General features: G+C 26.9%; 1 protein-coding gene across 3 annotated transcripts in view; it reads left to right on the top strand.

Annotated features, from left to right (window-relative positions):
* Positions 1-23,636, top strand: part of LOC100207650 (acid ceramidase) — a 41,254-nt gene that overhangs the window by 11,938 nt on the left and 5,680 nt on the right. For 2 of the 3 annotated variants that reach the window (XM_065805877.1, XM_065805878.1), the window contains exons 2-12: positions 15,233-15,307; positions 15,604-15,653; positions 15,788-15,872; positions 16,991-17,062; positions 18,450-18,528; positions 18,618-18,692; positions 19,957-20,002; positions 20,162-20,234; positions 20,923-20,994; positions 21,605-21,665; positions 23,155-23,236. In XM_065805877.1, the coding sequence (XP_065661949.1) occupies positions 15,251-15,307; positions 15,604-15,653; positions 15,788-15,872; positions 16,991-17,062; positions 18,450-18,528; positions 18,618-18,692; positions 19,957-20,002; positions 20,162-20,234; positions 20,923-20,994; positions 21,605-21,665; positions 23,155-23,236 (752 nt within the window). In that variant the 5' untranslated portion in view covers positions 15,233-15,250. Of the gene's footprint in view, positions 1-12,919; positions 13,041-15,232; positions 15,308-15,603; positions 15,654-15,787; positions 15,873-16,990; positions 17,063-18,449; positions 18,529-18,617; positions 18,693-19,956; positions 20,003-20,161; positions 20,235-20,922; positions 20,995-21,604; positions 21,666-23,154; positions 23,237-23,636 lie in introns of those variants that run through there. The other variant, XM_065805876.1, reaches the window with a different exon arrangement.

Below are 23,636 nucleotides of genomic sequence, written 5' to 3'. Positions count from 1 at the left end.
TCTTGACTTTCACCTATGAAAAATAAGAAAAGCAACTTTAAAATTATCATAAATCTTATTAGCTCTGGTTTAGGACTTTATTGGCTTTTCATGCAGTGCGTGGTATTAAGCCAAAACGTGGTAATGACTTTAAACAAAGTAAAACAAAAAAAATGGATTGATAATTTATTGGTTTATGGGCGATGGAATAGAAATGAGAGTTCCATGCTTATTATTATTTTAAGACAAATGACTGGAAAAAATGTAAATATCAATGATTCTCCTTTGTCAAGTTCTTTTAGTATTTTGGATTTTTCTGTTATAGTTTTACTTGATAGCTTTCTTTTTAGCAACCTTCGACATTTTTAGTAAATAAAACTTGATCGAAGTATAACCGAACCGAAGATATCAGTGAAAATGTTTAGTTCGTTAAAGTCATGTTTGACGCTTAGGCAGTTTCCGAACATTCTAAGTTTTGAATTTTAGTTGATATTTTTGAATTTTTAATGTAATAGTAATTAACAAATAGAATTTAATCGAAGCTTAACTGAATCGAAAGCTCTCTGTGAAAATGTTTAGCTATGTTTAATTATATTTGACGCAAAAGTATTTTATTTTCGAGCGTTTAAAGTTTGGAATTTTATTGAATTATTTGAAGTTTTGTTATTATATGCACTTATATGCAATTCAAAATAAAAGTCCTAGTTAAGCGTAGTTTTTGTCAAAGGAACCTCAAGAAAAAGTACGAGCTAGCGAATCGTCCGACTTAACCAGGGTACGACTTAAGCTTTTACAGTAAGTTGATAGAGAATGTCAAGGGGAATGGAAATTCCGTCCGACTTAGTAAAAGTCCAACTTATCCAGGGTCCGAGTTAAGGGGATTTAACTGTATATATATATATATATATATATATATATATATATATATATATATATATATATATATATATCTATAGTTTTATATACAGTATTATACAGAAATAATTAAAGATATAGAATATTTTTAAACAAAATAGTAAAATATTTTAATTACATTTATTTTTAATTGGACATTTGAGATTAATTTAAATAGAAGTTTTCCCACGTGACGCAGCTATCACCAATTGTTTTCTTGTTGTTGTTATTGTTGTTTATAACAATTGATAGCGTAAATATCTTTGCTTTTAAAAAATGGAATGTAACGGTCTTAACAACGACAAACCTGCTCTTATTATACGTCCTAGACATCTTTATATATCTTAATACATGAAACTTGCTTGGCAAAATAGTCAAATATTATCTGTGTTGATATTACGCAATAACATGTTGAAAATATTTATTCTTGTTTGTAATGTCTTTTCATTCTCTTGCATATTCACGTTGGTGATTTTTCTGAAAAATATCATATTACAAGCTTGCAACCATTTTTTTTATTTTTAGTATCAGGATTAAATTGAGCTTTATTTTCCTTAACTTTTTCTTTTATTTATTTTTATGGATTTTTGCTTTAAAATATTCAAATGTACTCGCTGTAATTTTCTTACTACTTGTTATATTTTTAATATTAAAATCTTGAATTTCCATTTTTGAAACTTTGATAATTTTCTTTTTTATATTTTTCATATTTTTCCTTATTACATTTAATTTTAAGGATTTTTACTTACAATTTTTATTTTTACCAATACTAACCTGTTCTAATGATCTATGAAAGAACTAACTAGTCAAATAAGACCTTTTAATTAATTTTCTGTTAAGATTTTGTTTTCCTTTAAAGTATACGAATTTTGTGCATTTTAATTTAACAGTGAAAACCTGTACATTTATATATATATATATATATATATATATATATATATATATATATATATATATATATATATATATATATGTATATATATATATATATATATATATATATATATATATATATATATATATATATATGTATATATATATATATATATATGTATATGTATTGATTGATGATTCTTAATATGTTTAGATGCAAAAATATGGTAAAATTAAAATTGCAGATTAAAATCCAAAGGAGTTATTTGAGTTTGATGCATGCAACTAATTTTTCGGACCCGTGGGGACCATTATTTTTTCATTTTTCTAAAAAATATTATAATTTCTATCTTTAAATGATTGTAAAAAGGAAGCTAACTATATAGAATATGTTGATAAACTATAATTATAATAAAAATATGAAATTATAAAGTTTACTCTTAATTTATTGAGCTGATCTCTTGGCTCAACACATCTCTAGCGCTTACTCGTCCATAAACCATAAACAAAAATCGGTAAACGAAATTTCAAAAATGCCCACGTTTGCAAAAGGTCACAATGAGTGCAGGAAATCTGTCTGCTTTTTTGTTCTATAGGAAAAAAATTTTGGAAGCTTTTTCAAAAAATATTTGACGATGACAGAGTTCCAATAGGAGTTTACAAGGTCGTTTTAAGATAAATCAATCAAGTGACAAGTAATCAGTGCAAAATCTGCCAAAACTTTTCAATTTTGAATCAATTCAAGTTACAACTTTGACACGACAAACACGCACTTGTATCTGCCTAATTTGCCAAATGACAAAAACAAAAGGCAAAAAAAAGCATCCATTGCAAAAGCAAAACAAGAAGAAGCATGCAATCATCAAGCACAAACAACAGAGAAACGTTGTACAAGTTGCCTTTCAGTAGTTGCCCGCGGTCTACCTCATCATTGTACTCAAGGAACTCGTCATCAAAACCTCAGAAAATTAGCAATAGCAGATCCTAATAGAGCTGAGCAGATAGCGTCATCAGTGATTTTATCTAAAGATTCATCACCAAGAGTAACAATTCAAATTAGTCAACTCCATGGACCAAGATCGACTGTGAGAAAAGGTAAAACTCAAAAACAACTTTCAGAATAATTGTAAAATCACATTAGTTAATGGTCAACAATTTTTAGGTTTCTCATCAACATCTCAGCCACTCTTTTAAACACCTTCAAGCACTCAAGAAATGGTTGCCGTTCAACAAAATACTCAGGCATAAGGAAACTTGGATCTGCTCTCAATCAAATTAGCCCTACACGATTGGTTGAGACAAATTTTCAACAAAAGCTTGCAGACTATGGAAAAATTTTACAAGAAAATTTTACTGTGAACACCATTAAGTTGTCTGAAACTGACAAGTATCATATTATTCATTGCCATGACTTGAAAGAAGTTGTTGGCATCTAAGCTGCCTTGATTAGGAATCCATCCTTAAGCTTGGAATAGATGACGGTGGCTCATTTTTAAAAGTGATTTTGACCTTGCTAGACACAAAGCTAGATGAATCTGAGCCTCACAGTCCTATTCAAAAGACTGTTAAGATGTGTTTTCAAGAAGGTCTTGAGCACTGGTGTTAAAAAGCAATTGATTGTGGCAGTTGCACAAAATACTCGAAAAACATATGAAAATGTTAAAAATTTTGATCTTATCCAAGTAGAAAAAGCTTGCTCACTAAGCCCCTTGATTGTCTCATGTAATCTCAAACAGGCAAATATCATGTTTGGAATTCAATCACATGCCATCAAGCACCCATTTTGTCGGTGTGAAGTTGAGTCAACAAAATTCTATGGATGTGGTGAGATGAGAACTTTTGGAAAAATCAGAAAATATTTTCAGGACTTCCTCGACAGCGGAGGAAACACAAAGAGTGCTAAATAATTCCAAAATGCTGTGCATCCTCCACTCTTTCCTTTTGAAGACCAAACAAGTGTTTTAGAAGTGATTCTACCAATGGAATTGCATTTGCTCATTGGTTTTGTCAATCTTGTAAGCATTTGCTCATTGGTGTTGTAAAAAATCTTTCCAAGATGTGGCTAAAGACAGTTGATTGGCTTGCTTCACTTCATATTCCTCTTTTGCCTAAACGCAATGGCTGCATGAAGCTATTTAGGAAAGTAGATGGATTGAAAAATTTAGCTGAGTCTGAGAGTGCAAAACAAGCATTAGATTTTTGAAACTGTTTGACATTGTCCAAGGATGTTGTTTCTGCTTGCTTTGGCTGTGTCTTGGATCTGAAATGTGAGTTGAAAATAAAAAAATTTAAGACAAGTTACCTGAAGTTGCAAATTTTAATTACACCAAAAGCTCATGCAATTTTTTTCCATGTGCCACAATTCATCAAAAAGAATCATATAGCACTTGGGCTCTTCAGTGAACAGGCAACTGAGACAATACACTCTTACTTCAAAACCCATTGGGAGAGATATAAGCGTGATAGCTCTCACCAGATTACCCCAAACAACTTTTAAACTGTACTTTGGATAACAACAGCAAAAAAGTTTAAAGTTATTGTCATAGAATGTTTGTAAATCAATATGAATATTAAAAAATTCTTTTGAATTGACTTATATGAAGTTTAGATAATTAAAATTTTTTAAAGAATAACATTTTTGAATCTATTCTTATTTTTTGTATAAAATACTTATTTAAAAAAAATGTTTTCCGAGGACTTTTAAAGTGGTTTTTAAAAAGTGAATATTTCTTCAAGAATTTAATTAGTTTAAAAAGAAGTTTAAATAGATTTTAAAATTAGGCATTTAGAGATTGGCTTAACATATACTTTCTACGGCTCAAAGGGTTTTGTAAGAAATTGTTTTTGGTATTATGACCCAAAATTTACAGGGTGTGGCATCGTTAAACATAACAACACTCGATATTTGAACTTGGTTATATATGATAAAACGAAAACACAAATATAAATTAAAATGAATGGATATATATATTTCAGTAAAAAAGTATTAATTATGAAGACTATTCAGATCACATTAACTTCAATTTGCGGGCTTTCTTCATCGCGAAACTAAAGATAACATTTTCATACAATAAAGTCTTGACAAGGTTGTTTTCAATTGAAATCACCATAAGGTTAGTAATTCGTTATTCAGTCATAGTTGATCACAATTCGGGGGTGATGAGAGCAAGCTTACTTAAAGAGCGCTCTCCTTCAGCCACTAAAGCCAGTGTTGTATTAAAAATGCGAAGCAAAAAAGAGATGGAAAGAAATATTGACTAAAGACCTTTCTGGCCTTCAGAATTCTGGTAGATTTCGTTGAGCATCTTGATAGAAAAAAAAGATTATATTTGTCCAAAAGAGTTTGATCGCTTGATAACATCTAAATGACGGATTTTTTCAATCAATGTCATTTGCGTAGAGATTTCCCATTGTTTTTCTTCATCACTAGAAGGAGTTGGAGACCACTAAATTAACAAAAACAAGTCCGTTGTTTTTTAAGCTGTATCCATTCTGCTTCCTATCTGCTGGAGTAGCGTGTCAAGAGCAACATTAAGTGGGCTGTGTTTATCGACTTGTCGAGAAGCGTTTTTCGTTTCGTTGTCCTCTTCTTAAAAAAATCAGTTTGGAACCTAAACGAATCTAACGCAACCAGTTTGGCTTCTTGGAGGATTTGGCACCAAAAAAAACGTTGTCTGTCAAGATTATTGATTAGAGCCTTTAAAAATTTTGTCTTGTTGTCCAAAGAAATGCTTTCTGATTAAAGAAGGAGGCAGACACAGTTGACACATAGGAAAGCCATAAACCAGAGAGAAGTCAAGACAATGAATTCAAATAATTGAATCCCTTTTTTGACTGCCTTATATACGTTGAAAAATCAGTTGGTGATCTTCTAAATCAAGTTCTTAAAGAAGTTGCAATGACTTCAGTATTTCTTTCGATCGTTTCAACAATGGGCGTACAGCCTCTATGCACACTATCTTGTTTGTGACGTTTAGTGAAGTTGCTCCAGTCAAAATTTTCCAGCGCATGGGGCTACGACTAAAAAAGTTATACAACAATTGGATGTTGCCAAAATAGTTCTTAACTACACTAGAGGATTCCGCAGAATGAACGCCAGCTAAATTGAGTTTATGCGCACTGCATGGCATGTACAAAGTTTGAGAATTTTTTTCGAGGATAATGGCCGGCACTTTTTTATATATACTGGATATGTTAACCCCGTTATCATACCCCTGACCTCTACAGCTCTTCCAATCAACTCGACTCTGATCCAAAACGTCAATAATCAGCTTCGCAATACCTTCTTTTCCCCAAATTTCAGAAAATGCTCTTATACTACCCATTGGTTGTCAGATCCTAGGCGGACAAATCGAAAAACAAAAGTGATTTGATCCGTATGAGAAACATTCGGAGTTCCAATAATAATAAAGGAAAGTTAAATAGTTGTGTGGATCTTTTCAACAATAGCAGCAAAAAAATTTTCTCTCATGTCATAATGAATTCATTTTGAGTTCTCCAGCTAAAATAGTGCGCTTGCATTCTTGTTCCTTGTTTTTGTTGTCGAGAAACTTCTCCTAAATGTAAGTAGAGTGTCTTATTGTGTTTCCCCAATTGGTTGAGAGTGGCTAAAAAATTACCATTTTTCAGCTTCGTCCTGAATATTTGATGAACCTACATAAATATGAGCATAATATTTAAATAAAGATTACAATTAGATTAATATTCAAAACAACATAAAAATTATTTTATGGATATAAGGTGTAAACATACCTTGAAAACTTAGGTTTCTAAAAGCTAATTGAAAATTAGTCCAAGGCGTAGCGTAAAATTTCATAAACTTAGATGCCTCATTTATTATTGACTTTTTAAATTCTGAATCGATCCCGGTCTGATTTTTAAAGGTTTCAAAAGCTAATATCCAGAATATGTAGTGATTTTTGTGCTGAACGTTAGACGGTGGTGTCTTTTAATCTTTTTTCCTAGTTTTCGCCAATTATCTGTTATTTCGCCAATCCAATCAAAAGGAAAGACTGAAATTAAGGGCCGAAATTATGCTTTTGTCCAAAAAATAAAGCAGGAAAACAAACGAAAACTTTCGCAGTTCTTTCCAAATAAGCCAGTCTCTGTTGATCTTCTCTCCGTTGAGCGAAGTTTTGTAAAAAATGGAGACAGTAACTTTTTTACTTGTAGAATCTCTAGGAAAAAGTGCCGAATTTCGAGGTGGTTCATTTAATATAACTAGATCGCGTTCGACTTTGGATAAAACTCTCTTCACAAAGCGGAACCTTTACCCACTGCATGATCGCCCAGTTGAATCGCCTCTTGATCATAAATTAAAACAGCATTTGAGAATTATGGTATGTTTTTAGTATCTGCAGATATTTCATGAAATAAGAATGCGTCCCAAACTCACCCAATTATTATCTTCTTCTTCAGAGGTCGTTGAAACATTTGAAGAAGAATGTATATATATATATATATATATATATATATATATATATATATATATATATATATATATATATATATATAAATATATATATATATATTAATATAACACAATGTTCGGTATCATACTATTTATTATTATAAAAAGTGTTTTTTTGGCTCATATAACAAGAGCCATTATCAAGTTAAAATAACTGTTAATAAACCGTTATATAAAAAAATTACTATTAACATAAAAAAATGACGTTCATTGTGAGTCCATTGAAACGCAACGTATGCAACGCTCAAAATCTAATCAAAATATTTCAAATCGTGACAATGGTAATTTGGCGAAAACTCATCATTGAAAATAATTTTTATTAAATTAAAAAATTTTGAAAATGTTACGTCACAGAGATATTATTTTTGCGATGTTTAAAATAGTTTTTTATATAACGGTTTATTAACGGTTTCTTTAGTTTGATAATGGCTCTTGCTTTAAGCCTAAAACTTTTAATAATAATAAGTAGTGCGACAACGAACACGACGTTTTAATAATTTATATGCTCCTTTAACAGATATATATATATATATATATATATATATATATATATATATATATATATATATATATATATATATATATATATATATATATATATATATATATATATATATATATATATATATATATATATATATATTAAGGAACACAAAGTACATGTCTTCTTTGAGAAAAGTATGTACTTTATGTACTTTGAGAAAAGTATGTTCCTTTACAAATATATAAGTTTTAACGATATTCTTGTTACAGAAAGTAAAAATATTGAACGTTGATTTTAATTGTTTAAAGGTATAAATAAGTAATTTATAAATTTTGTATCACTTTTTATTTATTGCAAATTTATTCGCGTGATAGCAATTTTTTTTGTATAGAACTGCTGGATACGCAAGTAAATTAGCAAAAATAAACGTTGTTGTTTCCGTAAATGCAATAAACAAATTTGAAGTACTATATCTATTGAAGTACTAATTGTACAACGATGGGCTTATTAACCGCTACATATACAGTAATGTTCTTCCTTAAAAAAAATTTTATTACTGTTTTTCAAGAAAAAACGTTTTTCATGGTTTGCGTTGTATTTATAAATACGTTTACGATAACTTAACCTTGGATTGGTTTTTACTTGAAGTAATATAAGACTGATTTCGTAATAGTATTTTTAACCTCTTGGATTCTACATAACGTTAGATGCCACTTGTTGTTTTAAATGTTTTAGAGTATTTCTGACTTAATTTTCTGAAGTTTTTAATCTTTTTGTTATTTCTCTTTTTTTTGTGTGGATTTTAACCTTTTTTTCAATCTATTTCTGTGTACCGTAACTTTTTTTTATCAATTTTATCGATTTTATCAAAATATTTAAAAAAAGCTTCAAATGTGACTAAACTGGTCATCATAAGCAATTTTATGCAATCTTTTATACGTCATATAAGTTAAACAGATTATTATGAGTTGGGTTGAGAAGAAAATTAGAACGAAAATCGATCAAAAAGTTTGTGCGCCTAATTTAATTTTTATTTCTTTTTACAATATTTTCCGGTATGTCTCGCTATTCTTTGATGTCTATGTCTTTCCGGTATGTCTGGCAGTTCTTTTCGTATTCTTTGATAAAAAAAAAAAAATAATAAAAATAAGTTTGTTATTGTAGAGAAGTTTTCCTGTCGTGAAACAAAAAGTTATGTTTTTCACAAATGTGGTTAATTCGTCATGATGCTTAAAAAAAAAGTATTTATTTACTGCGACTAAGTTTAGAAAAATTATACATAAAACTTTGAGCTTAAATTGAGGAATGATATTTTAAGCTTTAAAACATTCCTCAATAAATGCAGATGAATATACAAAGAATTTTAAAGAGTGGCGTATAATTTCATAATCGTAGAAAATTTGAACGTTTAAAAGACGTCTTAAGCGTTCAAAAGACATTCAAAACGTTCAAAAAATGTATAATAGACAACTTTTTTAAGTCCCGTGCCTACTGGGAACCTCTTTTATGTTAAAAGCATAACACCTGTAAATTTACCTAAACGTATGTCAACCTCATAAATATTTTTCATAAATTAAGTTTCTCAAATAAATAGAATTTTATAAATTCTAAAAAAAGTTTTTTGATAAAAGAAAACTTTTAAGTATAAAAATTTCAATTTTTTCCAAATCTGTGAAAATGTCTTATTAATAATATTCATGTTGCATAATTTAAAAACTCTAAATATCTTGTAATAAACTTTGTGACAACCACCTATAATGCAAAAACCTCAAATTTTATTTATTGGTTTGAACTTTTTTACTAAAAAACATTCCTAAATTGTGATTTGTCAGTGATTTATATCATCACCGTGTGAATACTGGTTCGTACTACACACACAATGCTTTTTATCGCTAGAGGTTTGTTACAACCTAAAAAACTTTTGTAAGTTTTATATGGTTTTAACTTTCAAAGAAAAAAAAATCATAAATGAAACATGAAAATTGCCGATAAAAATAAATTTTATAAGAGCATAGTTTCTTTTGAAAGTTTGTTGCCCTCATATTTAGGTTAGGTGGGTTTAACAATTTAGAGTTTTTTGTTGTCAAGCTTCAATTACTACACTTTTCGATAGCAGTATATATATATATATATATATATATATATATATATATATATATATATATATATATATATATATATATATATATATATATATATATATATATATATATATATATATATATATATATATATATATATATATGAACGCATATATGTAAAAAAATTTTGTAAACAAGTTATATGTTTATATACTTCAGATTAACAAGGAATGACGTATATGCAGGAAAAATAATCGTAAATGGTTTTGTTGCGCGGACGTGCGACAGTATGTTACATAGCACGTCAGTTTATAGATCAATCCATATCTTTACGAGTGCATGCAAGGTTTCTAAGCTTTAGAATATTAAAGTAGTTATAGAATTATAGTTTTTACTTGAAATGAACAGCTAGGATTTAAGCACAAAATTTAAAAAAATAATAATACTTGATGTCTGTGATATGGCCTAAGTAATATTTGTAATATTATAAGATTTTCAGTATTATTTTTTATAAGATAAATAATCGCATTAACGTATTTACAACAAAGTACAAACACTCTGATAAGTCAATAAAATGTATATCAATTATATAAAAAGTATCCAATTGGTATAAGATTACCCCCTCCTCGTTCCTATTTATTTATGTGCTATTGAAATAAAAAAGCAAGCAAGTTAAACGTTGTAATTGCGTTTATAATTAACATTAAAATTAAAATATAAATAAAAAATAAGTATTTTTTAAGATTTTGTGATTGTTACAAACAATTTTCATAATTTTAACAATTTTTATTCACGTAATGTTTTTGGATTGTACTTCAGTTTCAACTCGAAATAAGCACGATATAAACAGTGCTACTTAATCCTTGTACTTTATCGTAGTTAGTGGGTTAATGGTGGTTTTCCACTTATTGGAGATTTTCTACGGAAAAAAGAAGAGAAAAAAATACTTTGCAATCAACTAACAAAAAAATTAAAATGCGCAATTTTTATGTTACATGATTGGATAGTATTCTTTTCTTTACGTTCAGCAGAAAATTTCTTGTGGAAACTCGTCAAAAGCACAAAAGAACTCATAAAAAAGCACAAAAAAAACTCATAAAAAAGCACAAAAGAAACAGTGCTACTTAGTACTTTTACTTTACCGTAGTTAACTAAATTATAAGAAACCGTTTTACTTAATCCATGCACTTTGCTGTAGTTAGTTTGTTTACATGTCGGGAACCACAAATATAAATAAAAAATCAAAGTTTTCAAAAGAAAGGATTAAATAAAATCCTTTTTCATGTTTTCGATTGCTCTATAAGAATCGAATTAAGACATTTAATATCTACAACAGCTGTGTACAATGACCTGCAGTCTCATGTACGATCAAAGCAATATTAAATAACACGCCTACTTTAAAAAATAGCTGATTATCTTTTTTCTTCATTCTTAGGTTGCTCTTTTAAATAACAATAGCTATATTATTAAACAAACCCACGTTTTTGTAATACCGAAAGTTTATTTACTGCAATTTTTGTATGCTACTGCATATATATTATTGTTAACTACATATTTATTAATAAAAGTCATTATTGTAACCAAATATATTATATTATATCATAACATTTTATTTATAAATTTTAAATCTAAATTTAATTAAGAAATAAGGTAAAGGTACTAAATTATAAATTTAGAATACAGAGTCTACTTTATTCGTTAAACAATATGTTCAGCGGATAAAATAGACCTTTAAAGTGTATAAAGTATAGCCATACAAAAAAGCTTTGAAAAATTTTTTTTGCAAAAAAAAGAGAAAATTGGAAAAGATTGGAGGCCGTGGCCTAGGATTAAAAGAGAACTGGATGCCGTAGGAAGCTAGGAATGGTTTAGCTTTTGACTTTATAAAAAAAGAGCATTGTTTTGATATATTCTTGTTATGTATTTCAATGAAACTAATACGAAGTTATATTGGGGAGATTTCTGGGTGTGAGTATAATAGAAACATACACTAAGTACATCTTAAGAAAAAAAAGTTTCATTTTGAAAAGGCTAAAAATAAAGCAAGTTCCCATGATTTATGGATATATAAAAACAAAAGTTACTAAAAGAAATGTTAGAGCTTTGAGTTTCTTGTAGAAATAATAACTCTTTACTAGAAACTCAATTTTTCTACTTTTAACTTATATCTCCAATTAAATAGTTGATAGTTAAATATCAAGGTTGATAAATGTATTATTTTAAAATGTTGATTTCTGTTTGCGTGATATAGATATCGCGTTTTGAAGTTGACAATGCTTTTAATCAATGTTTTTGTTGTATATAGTGATATAGTTTGCACTATATAGATATTGCGTTTTGAGGTAACTAATTCCTTTTTTTTTACTATTCTTAATAAAACTATTATTGATCAATAAATTTTTAGCTTCATAAAGTAATCTCTTAGCGTTCAAAAATTATTGCCACTAAACATTTGCAGCCCCTCCCCTCCTCCCCCCACCCCTCAATTTTAACGGGAGAGGGTTCAAACTTTATATGGTCTTAATTTTCTCAAGCACAAAAAAACGGTGCATCCACCTCTTACATTCTATAGTATTCTCCTTCTGTTTCCGAAGGATATAACGCTTAATCTGTAAATTTCGAAAACCTTTAGTGCGTAATAATAAGCAAATAAAATTTGTTCATAATTTCCGTTTTATATATATCATATCCGTTTACTAATTTTATGTTGGAATTTTTAAAAGAAATTAGTTTCGTAATGATTGTTATGTAACCACAAATGTTGGCAATGTCGTCTAAAAAACAAAGCAGTTTGATTCTGCTGTGTAGCAAACTGTTCTTTATTGTAATCACTGTTTAAATAATTGTTTTTTATATTTAAAACTATATATATAAAAAAAAAATATATTAAAAAATTTATTTTAAAAATTGTAGTATAAGAAAAAAGTTTATTTAATTGCGCGAAAAATTTCGGCAGAATTAAAAAGTCCTTTATGTGTCAAGTTAAGAGCAAAAAGCCTAAAATCCAACAAAAACGAACTTTTTTCTGTTCTTTTTTTTATTTTGTATTCAAAACTTATTATAAAAATAAAAGTAAATTGACGAGCTTGACAATATTTTCTCTTATTCAACGTATTGCTGAATCAATAATTGCTCTGCGGATTAATGGCATTTCGTTTCAAAGTAATTAAACGAGACTTCTTTTAAAAATATAAAAGGAGCCTAAAAAAGCCATTTTATTTAAATAGTTATAGAAGCACAAAGGTCCACCAAAATACAGGTACAGATTATTTAGTTATCATTTTTTATCGATTTCACTTATTATTAAAACTTTGTTATACAAATTTATTGTAAGGTTAGCTTAAGATGTGCTACTTGTTAGAAGCGTAGATTTTATCGATTCGGTTAGTTCTGAAAACGATTGCTTTCAATGGCTACTTCCGATATATTATTTTTTTTCTGTCATGTGTACTAAGATTTATCGAATAATAGAAAGATAATTAGGTAAATATGATATACAAAGGAAAACACGAAAGAAAAGATGAATTGAATATATAAATATGAACTATAAAAATATATTTTTAAAATAAATGCGTTTTAAGTTTGGAACATTGAGAAATAAAATTTGTATTTAATATTGCAATTTAATAAGAACTATTTGCAATTTATAACATTGTAACGTGATTTATGAGGCAATATGATATTGTTATATAATAAGGCACTATAATAATTTGATTAATAATTAATTATATTTATAATTGTTTATTAATCTTTTATATTTCAGATTAAAGATTTGTTTTGATCTTACTCCTTGAATGAGGGTGTATGACACCCCGAATGAAGGCGATTTTCAACTTATAGTTGGTTTTTTCCGGAATATAGTCGGATAGTCGGCATTTGACACATTTCAGTCCGCAGATTTTTAGTTTTGATGGTCTCTTTTTTATTATCTAGAAAGCTGTCGGCAGTTTTTAAGGATTCGCCCCTCCCCCCTCATTTTGTTACTAAAACCACCCCTGTTCTTGGATGAATGAATCTAGATGAATGAATGGAACGACAAATTAAAAAAAAAAATTAAATAGGATTTTCTGGTGGTAAAAATTTTTAAGGAAAATACTCACGATAATTAGTATTGAATAAAAAATAAAGTTTTAAATTTATAGTACAAGTATAAGGAAAGTTTAAAACAACAGAATGAAAACTTTATAACATAAAATATTTTATAATATATAATTTATAACATGAGCCAAAAGGTAAACTTTAGAAAAATTTTAACAAAAAAGTTTATACAAAAGATGTTTTGAAGGCATCGTATAAGTTGTCTCAAAAAAAAAAAAAAAAAAAAAAATTTTTTACCGATTGCGGCACCCAGCTTTAGTACACAAACAAAAATATACTTATTTATACAATATTTGATTATTCTAGATAAGGCTTGACTTGTTTTTAAAACTATTTGTAGATTACCCTTTGACAAGTCGCCTACAAGTATCTCGTCATGTATTTTTAGCTAAAGTATTGTTTTTTTTGAAAATGCTTTTGCACTAAACAAAAACAAAAGATTTGCTAATATACTGAGCCAACTAAATATTGCAGGTTTGAAACAAAAAACAATATACTAAATCAATATACTAAATATCGCAGATTTAAAACAAAAAACAATATACCGAGCCAATATACTAAATAATGTAGATTTTAACCAAAAAACAAATACTTGACAATATATATATATATATATATATATATATATATATATATATATATATATATATATATATATATATATATATATATATATATATATATATATGTATATATATATATATTTTTACAATACTTTCATTTTATTTAAATGCGTTCTTACAACTTGAAATTAAAAATATATATTCCCTAACTTGTGACTTAGGATTCAATCGGCTTGATTAACTATATTTTTATTAGTGTCTTCAAGTAATTATATATGTTCATTAGTCTCCACATTTAGAAAATCTAAAAATTAAAAAAAGAAACAAGTGGGATCTGAATTATAGTGTTTCAAGAAACTTATGCAAAAAAAAAAAAGCAAATTTTTAAATTGTTAATGCAAAGAAAAGTGTATGTTATTAAGTTTTTAAGTATTTATCAGAAATTAACCAAATGTCGAAGTTTGATTACCCAAATGGGCTCATAATTTATGTCGGTTTGTTTCTATTTTTGTTTAGTAGTCTTTCCAAAATTATAAGTTGTTTGTTAAACTTTCGGTGAAAGAAAAAAATAGTGCAAAAAAGTTGTTAATTCGTTAGCTGATTTCTAAGTCTTTTGTTTATATATACTTGAAAATTATTTTGTAAACAATCGCTTAAAATCGTATTTAACATAACACAAATGGCATGATTAGAAAAAATGTACCATTTTGTGACACAAATCATTTTTCACTTTAAAATATGTATTAAATAAATCTATTTATTCAAAAAATAATTCTTAACTTATTTTTAGTAAATAAAGCAATAAAAAATGAAATCGTTCTACATTTTGCTAGTGACGAGTGTTTTTAATGCAATGGATTGTCAGGTAAGTTTGCAACTAATACCAGGTTAGTTAGTAACAGATTTTTCTAGATCTAATACAATAATTTTTTTTTGGTATGGATTATAAAAGGCATCTATTGTATATTACAACAACAACAGCAACAAAATTAAATTAAGAATTGTCGCAAACAGATTGACCTCAAATAAACCTCAAATCATCCAAAAAAAATACAACTATTCAAAATACACAAATATAAATCATAAATATAAATAAAGACACAGATAAGTATAAATATAAATTTTTAAATTTATTTTAAAGTTTATTTGTATATGTTATAGGTCATAGAAAAGTGCCAATGGAGTGCGCATACAACAATTGAAACTTCAAAGTATTGCTTTTTTATGTTTTTGGAAACAAATATTGTAACTATTATAAGATAGTAATAGTAATAATAAAGACGTATAAATAGTATATAAACATAAAATGATTTCATGATATTATTTGAATTGTGTTCATTTTTAGCTCTCAGCCTCCAACATATGCCGTAAATTTAGACCAGCCTGCAAGTGAGCGCTGGAAACATATTGTAGCCCCTCGTAAAGAACAGGTAAATATTCTAAATATATAAAAACCTATTACTATAAAGCAAATTTTTTTAAGAATTTCAAAAATGAAACTAGTTTATTGTATTTTTAACAATAAGAGTTTCCTGGTATCATTAATTACATTCCAAGCAAGCATATAATTTATGTTCCCGCGCATATAATAAATCAAAGTTATAGTTACTTTGTAACCTAGAGTGTACTTACTAAAAAACAAAGAGTATCTAACTGGAGACAGAACTTAAACTTAAGATTTGTTGTAAGTTTTAGTCAACAAAACGAAAGATAATGCTTTGATTGAAGTTTAATTGTGCACCGCTATACAGAGTGTGTTTGCATTTGGTCTTTTCTTTAATACTTCCTTTATTAACAAAAACTAAAATAAAAATCTATATCGTAGTCTTTAAAATCCGTTTTTTATTTTAAGGAATTCATTTTAACGCCTGGTTTTACGCTGATTAAATCCTAGTTTTTTACAGTAAAATTTCTTAAATAGAGTTTTAAACGTTGCAGTAACAAATACGATTTTATCCTTGTCACATCAGAAAATTATTGCGTTATAATAAAAATTGATTTAAAATTCTTTAAAACTGTATTATTTTGCATTTATGTGTATTAATTATGTGTGTTATGCATTTATGTGTATTAATGATGAAATAGAAAGTAGCAACAAAGTATAATGTAACTGAATTGTATAATATTTAAAAAAACTCTATAATATCAAAATAAACAAACCACCTATTGATTTAGATTTCTTTAAATACATTTTAACTTTAAAGAGTATTTTCAAAAGTTTTCAAAAACTTGCTGCAATGCATTTTATTTACTCCTCTGTTTTTATAATTAAAAGCATAAGTTATCTAAAACAGCAAATTTAATAAAATTAAAAAAGGTTAAAGCTTGGTGAAGTTCAAACTCCACTCCCCCACCCTTGCTTCTTTCTGCGGATAAAACATTTTAAAAAGTTTACATAAATTTAATTTAATATCGAATACCACAAATTTTTCCACAAACAGTGAAATTTTACTAGAGAACATGTGTAACGAAAATACTTCCTTTTTTTTTTTTTTCGATAGAAAAATTTTATTTACTTTACTAAATTTTCTTGACTTTTTTTTTTTAGATTTTAAACTTCGTAAATTATATAAAAGAATTTGTGCCTTCACTATTTTCGTACGCAGTGTCTACTTGGTTGGTAAGTACCTTAAGTTTTTTATTTTTTTGTCAACTTAAATGTAAGTTTTTTATTTTCATTTGATGATTTCATTTTGTAAAACTAGTTATTAAAAACGTAAGGGGTCATCCATAAATTACGTCACGCTATCGGAGGTGGGGGGGGGGGGAGGGTTTAGGGGTTTTGTGACGACTCTACGGAACTTGTTACTAAAAAGTTACAATGTTGTGATGGAGAGGGGGCGAGGAAGGGGGGAGGAAGGGGTTGGGGGTTTAAAACCTTCAAAAATTGTATGACATAATTTGTGGACGACCCCTAATATGCTATTATGTCCTACATAACTTTTCTTCTTCAACGTCACTTATTGCATAAAGTAAAATATAATTGGAAAAAAACAAACAACAACAACAAAACGATTGTAAAACGGTTTGAAGGTTTTCGGTTTAGAGTGAAGTGTTTGTTTTGAAGAAAAGTGAGTAAATATGTGTGTTCTTTAAATTTTAACTAGAATACTAGGTTAAATTTTTTTGGGAGACAATTTTCCAACATCTAAAATAAAAAAAATGGAGTAAAGTTTAAAATAAAAAGTTTAAACTTAAAAGTCTTATAAAACAGTTATATGTATAATTTTGAACAAGATATTTATATTTATAAGAATATTTCGTTCGAGATATTTATGTTTATATAAATATCTAGTTCAAAATTTTCGTTAATCTATAGTTTGATAAAAATGTTTTACTTTAAAAAAAAAATCTTTATTAATTAATGTCGCAATATTTTGATTTTTTGATTGTCGCAAAGTTTTATCGTCGCAAATTTGATTGTCTAAAATGTAAAAAAGGAATAGTGTCGCAAATTGTCGCATTATTGGTTATCGAATTACAGAATAAGGAATAATGCCGCAAATGAATTTTATGAATAGTGTCGAAAATAAATAAAAAAATAATGTCGCAAAGGAGGTTAATAAATAGTGTCGAAAACATGAAAAAAGAATAGTGTCGCAAATAAGTTTAATGAATAGTGCTGAAAATAGAACAAAAATAAAAAAAATAATAATAACTATAAATGTGTGTTTAGATAAAATGTCATACTGAAATAGCCTGCTGCCGGGGACTTCAGTACATACACCAACTATTTTTTAGCCTGCTGCTGCAAAGGAGTGCCACTACAAGACTAAGAGTTTGTGGTTTGGTAGCAATCTTTTCTTTCATTGTTATTTGTTTTTTCTGGGTTTTTTTCTGTAAAAACCGTATGCTATAAAGATAAGCAAAACGAGTAAGTACTTGCTGAAATTAACTATTTGCGACACTATTACGTTTTTACAATTTTGACGTTTTATTCTACCCTCCTTTTCTAGACCCGCTTCAATTATTTATATCTTTGCATTGATACTGTTTTAATATTTTAGGGAATGGCAGTACATAAGCTTCCAAAACCTTTAGACGAAGAAATCATAGGAATAGCCAAAACTTTGCAAATGCCAATAGGTGCGTAATATAAAGAATATCAGACACAAGTTGTATAAAAAATTATTAAAAACTTAAATAATGTTTTAATATGACGGTTTTATTTTTAGGGGACATAATGGCTTGTAACATTTTCTATGAATTAGAGAAGCTTTGCACATCAATTATAACAACTGATGATCAAGGTAATAGAGCATTTATTATAAACGCAGCAAAAATAACTTTTTCATAAGCAAGAGACCATTGATCTTGAGGATCGCGTCCCAACTGCCAACTAATGACTAAATACGCCAGGCTTGCCTTTAGGACGAAGCGCCCAAAGTTTATTCTGAAATTATTATATTTATATAATAATTTTAGAATAATATATTATTATTATTATTATAATAAAACTAATGATTTCCGAGTCTGTTTTAGGTGGGCGCAAGGCGTGTTTAAAACGTCTAAAATGTGTATTAATTTTTGTTAATACGTTTAAACACGTTTTGTGCACGCTGGGTTATATCTGTAAATATATTTCTTTTAAAAGTTTATCAAGCTGAGTATAAAGTAATAGGTAAATATCAAAATCACATAATTAGGATTGTATAAAATATAAATTTTAGCCCTGTAATAAGTATAAAAGTTCTTAGTATTTGATTTTTTTTTTTTAATTTATTAATCCATCAAACTTTTTGTATGCTATCGTTCTAACGCAGTCATTGTTTGTGTTGTATTTGTTTATAATGTAGGACTAGTTCTGATTAAGGTCTCTTCTTTATGTTGAGGTCAAAAAAAAAAAAAAAGTTTAATAACAAGCAGATTGTAAATAATAAAACACATAATATATTGATATCTGATTAATTAAAAACATTTATCCAGTTGCTGTTGCTGCCTACAATCAAACAAATTGATATTACTTTTGTCTACAGTTGATTACTTACAAATATCTTTTTAATAGATAAGTTTATCAAATGACAACTAATAGTATTGTTGTCATTTATAAATTTGAAAGTTAAGTTTAAATTAATATTAAATTGGGTTAAACTTTTGTTCAATTTAAGTAAGAAAATTTGCACAAAACATACATAAAATAAGACCAACAAAAAAAAGATAAAAAATAGGAAAAAATGAAAAGATATCTCTCTTCATTTTATTGGTAAATACAATAAAGGAGAGAACAATCTCTCTCTCTCTCTCTCTCTCTCTCTCTCTCTCTCTCTCTCTCTCTCTCTCTCTCTCTCTCTCTCTCTCTCTCTCTCTCTCTCTCTCTCTCTCTCTCTCTCTCTCTCTCTCTCCAATAAGTCTTACAAACCTTTTTCACTCAATAACTCAAAATGCAAATCTTGATATACAAGGCCAAATTTTAATCTCAAGACATTTTATTTAGCTGATCACCTGTCTAATTTTAGATGAGCCCGATTATTTTTTTTAATTTTTGATTTTAATTAAATGATTGTTTTTATGTAGGTAATATCTATCATGGAAGAAATCTAGATCTCGGTGTTTTTATGGGGTAATGTTTTTTTTTTAAATCTTAACAATTTTTTAAAACAAATGAGAAAGAGATAAAAATAAAAATTGCTATTAATATTTCAAAAATAATTTAGTGTAGTATTAAAGATGTTATATTAAATGTAGAATTTTCTTGTATAAATCTTTTTTTCTTATTTAGATGGGATTTGAAAAAAAATTCATGGAAAGTTGCTGAATTATTAAAGCCATTAACCATCAACGTTGATTTTGTGGTAAATAAATAAAAAAATAATTTAGATAATAAACAATAATAAACAATATTTTCATAATAAAATATATTTATTTATGCTTTGTTACATATATGTTAATCATTTATGAGAGATGCTAAGTTCCTCACTGTAAGATGATATAACCTCAATCAAAGAATTGAAATAAAACTTGCCACCTTGACCATTTTGGCTCAGTCACATTTTACAAAAGTGTTTTTGATCTTTGAAAATCTAGGTTTTGTATAGAACTAAGATAATACATTCTTAACTAAAATATAAAAGATGAAATATATTATTAGGAGAATGGCTATAAATATAAAGTTTTTAGTTGATTAAACTTTAAGTATGATCTGAGTGCAACTTAAAACATGAAAACAATTCATTCTGGGTTTATTTTGAAGATTACATTGAAGCCTAGGATTTCTTTTATTATTATTAATTTTACATATAAACTAATAAAAAATTAGTAACTCTAATCAATTGAGAATGAACTGCAATTCTAGATATGGGAACATTGTTAAGTGAACATAGATTAAATATGGCAAATTAATTTTGTGAAATGTGAAATTGATTTAGTAAGTTGTGAGATGCAGAATTAGAATAATTGCGTGACTTATCTAATATGTGTGACTTGGCATTTCTAGAATTTATATTATAATATTTTTAAATTAAATTTAAAGTTATTGTTTAGCTAAATGGAAAAGTTCTATTTAAATCTGTGCAGTTTGCTGGAACAGTTGGTATATTCACAGGAGTTGCACCTGTAAGTTTTTAAATCTGATTAGTTAATACATTAATACCCGTCATTAAATTTTTTACCTAAATTAAAGTTTTCTGTGCAGTAGAATATTATAGCTATTACCTATAATTTTATGTACACTTTTAATTTTTGTGCATTTTAATCCAAACACATTTTTCAGAAAAGGAATAATAAATAAAAATTATTGTTATTATTTTATTTTGCCATGTGGATCTTCATACATAGATGCTATCTGAACAAACTATAACCCTTTGTTTATGTATGTACTGAGGCCCCCACTCATCTCTAATTTTTTTAATCAGTGACAAATCATGTGTATCTAAATCTGTAGAAAATATATATATATATATATATATATATATATATATATATATATATATATATATATATATAATATATATATATATATATATATGTATATATGTATATATGTATATATATATATATATATATATATATATATATATATATATATATATATATATATATATATATATATATATATATATATATATATATATATATATATATGTATATATATATATATATATATATATATATATATATATATATATATATATATATATATATTCATTTATTTTTTTATTTTTAGGGAAAGTTTTCATTCAGTTTGAATTCTAGAAGCTCTAAAGAACTGTTTGCAGGGCCTAAAAGTATGTTACATATGTTTTTATTTTAAAAATTTGTTTACTTTACACACATGCACACTTGGATTTTGAGCTTTATTATTATTTATTTTTTACATTCAAATTTCAGAAACTTTGATCTTATTAAACATTAATAATATAAGTAATAAAAAATATATCTATAAGTAATTAAATATTGATGGTATGAATATTTCAAAAAATATATATAAATAATAAGATAATGAAATGTTTAAAATGAAAGACTGCAAATTTTGAAGTTTGAACATAAAAATAGAACCTGTTTTTTATTTTCTGGAAAATATTGTTTGTATTACTGATATCCAAACTTAATATTTTAAATCTGTTTTTTTTCAGTATTGTAAAACTATTCAACTGTTTTGTCAGTCAAATGATAAAAACCTTCAAATATTTTAAAATATTGAATGTCTAAATAATCTATTGAAGCTGATGTGAAAATACATAATTCATTTAAAATGCTAGTTGATCAAACTTTTTCTTCTTTTGGTAAGTCATCTTCACCATCGTTATAAAGCCTTACCTACCCTAATATAGAATCAGTTTAATGTTATGACCAAGATAAAAACTGCTTCTGTGTATAATTCTACATAATTAACTCCAAAAATATATAGACTGCAACTAAAAAATCCAATTAAAATCTTTTTTAATTACACCACTCACACACCATTATAACTTTCTGCTGTGTTGGCAACTTTATCAAATGCTTAGCCAATGCAGTTATTGAGATAAATAAATTTGAGCATCAATTTATCTTCTAATTTTTTTTTGTGTAATTCTTCCTTTTTTGTATTAATAGTATTATCAATTGAAATAACTAAAATAATAAATAAAATTACAAGACAAATTATAAGAGGAAGAAATAATAAATATAAAAGGAAAGTTTATTAGTTAAACAATATTTTAACAAAGAAAACAAAGAAAGTTAGTTTCCTTTTTTTTAATTAAATTTTCTTTTCAAAAGCTCCAGAAGGGGCCACTAAAGTTGATGAAGTCACTCCTAAATACTGCTATCTAAATACTGCTATCTAAATATATCATTTTTTAAAGAATAACTATTGTGATTGGCAATCTTATAAATTAATTATAACAATGAATAACTATAAATAAATATATAAATATATTATATCAAATAATGTTAATTAATATAATAGTTTTACAATTAAATAAAAAATTACTTTCTGTCGGCAACTAATTTTTTGCACAGTGGCATGAGTGATGTTTTGAAGTTTAGAGCAAGAAAGAGTTGCAAAAAAAAAAAATTATTAATAATAAAAAAAAGAGTAGCTTTCTCGACTGTAATGACTCTAAAACCTTATGGAAATTAATAATGATAAAAAATTGTGTCAATGACACAAACAGATCAATAAACAAAAGTTCCCTTGTACTTTAAATGTGTCTACAAGTTATGACTTACATAATATGCTTTTTATACTAGTAAATAAAATATTATTTACTGATATCACAAAAAAATTTTAAGGTGTTATAACTTGGCTTGTATCATTTGAGAAAAAGAAATTCGCTAGTCTCTGGGCAAGAACTGTGATGGAAAAAGCTCAAAGGTTTACTTTTTTTTTAGTTGTTAAAAGTTCTAATTATTTTATATTGTTTACATGGGTTTACATAAGACACCTGTGTCTCAAAACAGTTTTGAGACAACTGTGTCTCAAAACAGTTTTGGACAAAAAGATTTTTTTTTGTATCATGTCAAAACAAATCTCAGAGGAAATAGGAGAACACACAGGTGATGAGTTTGAATGGTTACATTGGTTTGTAAAATATTTTAAAATTCACTATGCTAAATCTAAATAAATTTTGAATACTACAAGAATACTTTCAAGGAAAGTTGGCAAATTGTTTTGATTTTTTTTGTTTCATATTAAATGCTCTCAAGTTTTAAAAAAGTCTTTACACTTTTTTAAAACTTTTGAAAATTTTTTATAGCAAAAAATGATGACATAC

This window comes from Hydra vulgaris, chromosome 09 (genome assembly GCF_038396675.1).
Source record: "Hydra vulgaris chromosome 09, alternate assembly HydraT2T_AEP".
In the NCBI taxonomy this organism is placed as follows: Eukaryota; Metazoa; Cnidaria; class Hydrozoa; order Anthoathecata; family Hydridae; genus Hydra; species Hydra vulgaris.
This window is presented reverse-complemented; position numbering and strand designations above follow the sequence as displayed.